We start from the raw sequence: 7255 nt of genomic DNA, 5'->3' as shown, positions 1-7255 counted from the left end.
AGCTTGCATAAGCTTCTTGAATTTCTCGTGGCCCTTTCCTCTAATTTTGACACCGGGTTCCCCGTTTGTACATTTTCAAAACCCAAAGTTTGGGTGATAATTACGTCTTTGAAACCGGAAAGCGATTTGGACCACTTTTTTAAAGGATGGCCAACATTAATCTTTTTTAAATTTTCACTTAAAAAAATGTGTAATATAATACCCCGCGACGATTCCTTCCCCTCACGTAATTTCAGCTTCCCCAAGAAGTCCCCTAAAGAAAACGTTGAAAAAGCGACTCAAAATCAAAGCTATTAGCTGAGGGTAGGTACACGTACAGCCACACAAGTCTGAAAATCGGGACAAGAAAGGTAAAAAAAGGAAGCCACGCCCCCCTCACACTCTCGTGTCCTATGCGAAAAATTAAACGAAAAGACAAAAACAAAATATAGAAATTCCTTCTGGTTTTGGATTTGGCTTCACACGCACACGCTCGCACAGTGGTTGGTTGGTTTGAGTTTTGAAATATTGATTAATGCCAGGGGAGCATAAGCACAAGGTAAAACTAATCATTATTTTCCATGAAGCGAGAGCGAAAAAAGCGAAAAATGAAAAGAGAGAAACCATACCTTACGAGGAAGATGTCATGGTCACCAAGAGGAGCACCAATAGTAGTGGGGTTCGTTGTGATTGCCTTATTCATGACCGTACCAACAGCAGCAACAACAACCTCCGACGCCTTTCTGTTGATGCGCTTCAAGCAGTTACACGTTTCCTCCGATCCCAAAAACTTCCTCTCCGACTGGGCGCCGTCAGCATCAGCGTCAGCGTCAGCGTCCCCGTGCGCGTGGCGCGGCGTCTCCTGCTCCTCCGCCGAGCCCCGCAGCGTCACCGCTCTCGACCTCACCGGCGCCGCCCTCTCCGGCACCCTCCACCTCCCCACTCTTACCTCTCTCCCCTCGCTCCAAGAACTCATCCTACGTGGCAACTCCTTCTCCTCTTTCAACTTCTCCGTTTCACCCTCCTGCGCGCTCCAAACTCTCGACCTCTCATATAACAACTTCTCTGGCAAGTTTCCCTTCTTAAACCTCACCCCGTGTAACCGCCTCGCTCACCTTAACCTCTCTCATAACCTCATCACCGGCGGGCCTGGGCCTGGCCTTTCACTGGCCCAACTCGACTTATCCGGAAACCGTGTCTCTGACGTTAACCTTCTCTCTTCCGCTCTCGGAAGCTCCACTCTCCTTCTGCTTAACTTCTCCGACAACCAACTCGCGGGTCAACTCAGCGAAACGCTCGTTTCCAACATCTCTACTTTGGACCTCTCTTGTAACCTTCTCTCCGGGAAGGTACCGCCTCGGCTTGTAAACGACGCCGTTCAGGTTCTCGATTTCTCTTCCAACAATTTCTCCTCGCTGGATTTCGTCACGTGCAAGAGCCTCACACGGCTGAGTTTCGCGCGCAATGCGCTCTCCGGGGACGAGTTCCCGCGCGGGTTGAGTAACTGCAACAATCTCGAGGCTCTGGATCTTTCTCGCAACGAGTTCGCCATGGAGATTCCGGCGGAAGTTCTTACGAATTTGAAGAGTTTGAAGTCTCTGTTTCTCCAACACAACGAATTCTCCGGCGAGATACCGAGCGAGCTTGGAAGCCTCTGCGGAACTCTCGTCGAGCTTGATCTCTCCGATAACAAGCTCTCCGGCGCGTTGCCTTTGAGTTTCGCCAAGTGTTCTTCTCTGCAGAGTCTGAAGCTGGCGAAAAACTATCTCTCTGGAGACTTCCTCGATTCCGTCGTGAGCAAGCTTCCGAGTCTGAGGTATCTCAACGCGGCGTTTAACAACATAACGGGACCCGTTCCGGTGTCGCTTGTGAACTTGAAAGAGCTTCGGGTGCTGGACCTGAGTTCGAACCGGTTAAACGGCAATGTTCCTTCGTCGTTTTGTCCTTCGGAGTTGGAGAAGATAATCCTGGCTGGAAACTACCTGTCGGGGACGGTGCCGTCACAGCTCGGGGATTGTAAGAACTTGAGTAGCATCGATTTGAGCTTTAACAGCTTGAACGGTTCGATACCGTGGGAGATTTGGGCTTTGCCTAAGCTTTCCGATTTGATTATGTGGGCGAACAACATCAGTGGGGAAATTCCCGAGGGAATTTGTGTCAAGGGAGGGAACTTGGAGACGTTGATTCTGAACAATAATTTAATTTCCGGGTCCATTCCTAAGTCGATTGCGAATTGCAGCAACATGATTTGGGTTTCGTTGGCGAGCAACCGGATGACCGGGGAGATACCGGCTGGGATTGGGAATCTGAACGCGCTGGCGATTCTCCAGCTGGGGAATAACTCGCTGAGTGGGAGGATTCCACCGGAGATAGGCGAGTGCAGGAGGTTGATATGGTTGGATTTGAATAGTAATAACCTAACCGGGAGTATCCCGTTACAGGTTGCTGAACAAGCGGGGTTAGTTATCCCGGGGAGGGTTTCGGGGAAGCAGTTTGCGTTTGTGAGGAACGAGGGTGGTACTAGTTGCAGGGGTGCTGGTGGGTTGGTTGAGTTTGAGGATATTAGGACGGAGAGGCTTGAAGGTTTTCCCATGGTGCATTCGTGCCCGTCGACGCGGATTTACTCCGGTTGGACCGTCTACACCTTTGCCTCCAATGGCAGCATGATCTACCTTGACCTTTCCTACAACATGTTGTCTGGGACCATTCCTCAGAATTTGGGTGGGATGGCCTATTTGCAGGTGTTGAATTTGGGGCACAATAGGTTAACCGGGAGCATTCCTGAGAGTTTTGGTGGTTTGAAAGCAATAGGAGTGCTTGATCTGTCTCACAATAGCCTTCATGGCTTCATCCCTGGGTCATTGGAGAGTCTTTCTTTTCTCAGCGACCTTGATGTGTCTAACAACAACCTTACTGGGGTGATTCCCTCTGGAGGTCAGTTAACTACTTTCCCTGCCGCCAGATATGAGAACAATTCTGGCCTTTGCGGCGTGCCATTGCCAGCCTGTGGCAGTTCGAGTCGCTCGGTCGGTGCTGGGGTTTGGAAGAAGAAACAGCCTGTTGCAGCTGGGGTTGTCATTGGACTGCTTTGCTTTCTCTTGTTTGCGCTTGGGATTGTGCTGGCTTTGTACCGTGTGAGGAAGGTTCAGCAAAAGGAGGAGAAGAGGGAGAAGTATATAGAGAGTCTTCCGACTTCTGGGAGCAGCAGTTGGAAGATTTCCAGCTTTCCTGAGCCTCTGAGCATCAATGTTGCCACCTTTGAGAAGCCTCTGAGGAAGTTGACCTTTGCACATCTTCTCGAGGCTACTAACGGCTTCAGCGCTGAGAGCTTGATAGGTTCTGGGGGGTTTGGTGAAGTGTACAAAGCTAAGCTGAAGGATGGTTGTGTTGTTGCTATCAAGAAGCTCATTCATGTGACGGGTCAGGGAGATAGGGAGTTCATGGCTGAGATGGAAACTATTGGGAAGATTAAACATAGGAACCTGGTTCAGCTGCTGGGCTACTGTAAAGTTGGAGAGGAGAGGCTTCTTGTGTATGAGTTCATGAGATGGGGAAGTCTTGAGGCTGTTCTACATGACAGGGCCAGAGGAGGGGGCTCAAAGCTTGATTGGACTGCAAGGAAGAAGATTGCCATAGGGTCAGCTAGAGGTCTTGCATTTCTTCACCATAGTTGCATTCCTCACATTATTCACCGTGACATGAAGTCCAGCAACATTCTTCTTGATGAAAATTTTGAGGCCAGAGTTTCTGATTTTGGCATGGCAAGATTGGTTAATGCCCTTGACACTCATCTCACGGTCAGCACACTTGCCGGAACACCAGGTTATGTACCTCCTGAGTACTACCAAAGTTTTAGATGTACAGCAAAAGGGGATGTTTACAGCTATGGTGTTATACTGCTAGAGCTTCTATCAGGGAAGAGACCGATTGACTCTTCCGAGTTTGGTGATGACAACAATCTTGTTGGATGGTCTAAGAAGCTTTATAAAGAGAAAAGAATTAATGAAATACTGGATCCTGACTTGATTATGCAAACTTCTGGAGAAAGTGAACTATTGCAATACTTGAGAATTGCTTTCGAATGTCTAGATGAGAGACCCTACCGGCGGCCGACCATGATACAAGTGATGGCCATGTTTAAAGAGCTTCAGGGTGATGCAGATAATGATATGCTTGATAGCTTCTCTCTGAGAGACACTGTTATTGATGAAGCATAGGAAGAAGATCTTTACATTTGGAGTGTTGTAACATCTGGTGACACTGATCTATCCTATCTGAAATTGGAGAAGGGTTTTTTCTCCTGTTTTTTTGCTGTATATAATACACTGAATGAGACCAAGAGATCAAAGGCAATCATGAACTGAATGGAAGGTTGAGTCTTGAGGTTACAGACAGAGTTCTATGTTTTTTTCCTGCAGATCTAGTGTTCAGTCACTAAAAATTGGTAGATTCATATATCTCTTCCTAAGAACTTCTGTCACTCAATTACAACCCCACATTTGCTGTTGACTTCATTATTTGGTTTGTCATTTCCGTTGGGTTCTGATACTACCACAGTTTTGCTCATTTTGTGTTTTGGTTCGTATTGCAACTGCCAATTTTTATTGTTTGTAGAAACCTAGAGTCTGGTGTAAATATAAATGAAATCTACAATAGTTTTATCATTTTTGGTTCTACGTTTAATTTGGGCATTATTCTTTTCTCATGTGGATGCATAATTGCATTTTATGATCAATGTTCTGCAAGTTAAAATAGATGTTGAAGTTTGGATGCCAATCAACAAACGCATTTTCTCTTTTCAGATTTCTTAGTAACTACTTACATTTCAATAGAAGTCATGGTAACCTTAGCAGAAAGGCACAGCCTAGGGACATGAGCACGGTCAAAGACTCTACGCAGAAAGTTCATTGCTTGTGTTGCCCTCTTCTATCCATTCATGCAGCAATGTTTCTTTCTTCTTTTTTTTTTCTTCCTTACACCTGTACCTTTTATTTATTCCAAGTCTGCTGCTTCCGATTTTCCAATTCAATATCGAGTGTGTCAAATGACTTGTTATGAAATAGATGTCTATTTCTGGACTCAGTTTGAGCTTTTTGTTTTCGTTTGATATTTTCAACACGTAGAGACTGTTATACTTGGGGACAGGGTGCCTTTCTGTCACGAAACTCAGTTTCCTCGTACCACTTGATTTTTGGCAGTGATCTTGATGTTACTTCATTTTCCTTTGATAAACGACGTGGAATTTTAAAAGACGCTACACTGCTATTAATATATTTTTTTTTCTTTTGGTGTATACCACAGACATTCTTTAACTGATAATCGAAGATTTATTTCTTTTTAGCAAAGAGATTATCGAAGTTAATATTGTCTTTCCTAATAAAGTTTTTTTCATTCTACACTGTTATTCATTTTCCCTAACCTATGTGTTTACTTCTAAGGGGAGAGCTTTTTTTCTCATTTCCAAACTCCATGAAATGATTTTATTCCCTTTGTGGACCCTGGGCTTGCTACCCTGCATATTGAATTTGTATTTTAGTCTATTTCATTCTCTTAATCCGTTGATATTTTAGGTAAAGCGCGTGTAGTAAACATCTTTATCCCAATAATAATGCATCAAATCTTGATGTTTGGCAATCTGTCTTTAGACTGTACAAAGATGAGTGAAACTGAATCTTTAATATATTCCTATCTAAACAAAACTTAGATAAAGTTTCATAGATATTTTTATATTGTTCTCTGATCGAAATTAAATCTTTATCTTAATAATCCATGTAATAAAAGCTTATTAAAAATTAGCAAAAATTATCAAAGTAAAATTCAAATTCTGATCGTAGAATGGGACCATTTTGTTCAGGTAAGAATGTTATAAGTTGGAAAATTGTAGAACACCAAATTTAAAGAATTTTATTTTCTGAAATTTAATTAGTAGCTAGCTGCTTGTGTTGCTCAAAGTTCAAAAGAAGGGAAATGTCCGGTATGCTCCCTTTTAACTTTACAAAAATGTGCAATTTAGCCTTGTGAGACTTTTACAAGCAAGATGGTCCTCAAAGCTCGCTACATGTTTGAGATGATGCTCATCGTGGCTTATATTTGTCCAAAATTTGATCGACTTTGGCACTTAAAGTAACGTGTTTAGTTAGAATTTTTGGTCTGTCAATAGTATGTGGTAACTTTTGTCAAATGGATGAGCTGTCATTGGGGAGGACTATTTGGCATACCTTGAGAAGATAGTACCATCTTATACGTTTCGAAATTTAAGGATGAAATTGCGTATCATGCAACGTTGGTTGGTATATAATGGACTTTAAAGAAAAAGCATCAACATACTACAGTAGAAGAATCCTTTCTAAATCTCCTTATTATGACAGTTTTATAAACCTTGATTGAAAACCAGAAACAGTTGCCGGGTTTGAGTTTGTTTAGACTGATATTGGTTAATGAGTAGATCTCCTTGAGGTTGTTAAATCAGTATATAGACATACATAAATGAAATTATAATGTCATGAAATAAGTTACAAAATAAAGTAAAAATAATATTTAAAAAGTAAAACAAATTAGTGGGTCAATCCATTTTAACCGATCATTTTTCTGACAGATTGGTGAGGTGGGTTGGGTGAGTTAAAATGTCTATATGTCTCACTAGATTGTGTCTCAATTTGTCACCTCTAATTAATAGAGTTATTTCTTGAAAAGTAACAGGTATGACAACTTGATAATCACGGTCAATAATAAGTTCTTCAAAGATAACATTCTTTATTTTTGTTGTTGTTGTTGGTAGTCTAATGAGTTCAATAAAATAAATCACTTATAAGAACTCATCTAAATATAAATAACTAATTCAAATGTTATAATAAAAAAATATATAGCTCACATTAATTAATTGGGAATTATACATCATTTACCACAAAATATTATGGCTTAGGTGATTATCATAGTCGAAGTTGATTATACCTAATAAAAAATACTTATATTATAGTTCAGGTGACTTTTATAGTCAGATTGATTACACCCAGTAAAAAATATTTAGTTGGTTAAGTTTATTTGTACTCTATAGGTATAATCTATCAACTCTCATATACAAATAATTCTCTCTAAGTATTATAGATAATAATCTCGTATCTCACTATAACCTTATTAAGCAATCATAATTCTAATAACAAATTAATCAATTTTGGTCTAAATTAGACATTGCTACATCATACAATAGTTGCAAAGATTGAATTAATATAGTTATATGTTGGAAGAATAATTCAAATTTCAAAATAGATATAGTGGA

General features: G+C 41.5%; 1 protein-coding gene across 1 annotated transcript; it reads left to right on the top strand.

Annotated features, from left to right (window-relative positions):
* Window positions 1-245: 245 nt before the first annotated feature.
* Window positions 246-4643, top strand: LOC109813037 (receptor-like protein kinase BRI1-like 3). The gene has a single exon (XM_020377143.3). The coding sequence runs from the start codon at window positions 561-563 to the stop codon at window positions 4194-4196; it is 3636 nt and encodes a 1211-aa protein (XP_020232732.1). The 5' UTR covers window positions 246-560; the 3' UTR covers window positions 4197-4643.
* The last annotated feature ends 2612 nt before the right edge of the window (window positions 4644-7255 follow it).

This window comes from Cajanus cajan, chromosome 10 (assembly GCF_000230855.2).
Source record: "Cajanus cajan strain Asha chromosome 10, NIPB_CcT2T_4, whole genome shotgun sequence".
NCBI lineage: Eukaryota > Viridiplantae > Streptophyta > Magnoliopsida > Fabales > Fabaceae > Cajanus > Cajanus cajan.
Note: the sequence above shows the minus strand (reverse complement) of the source record. Positions and strands in the feature narration are given on the sequence as shown.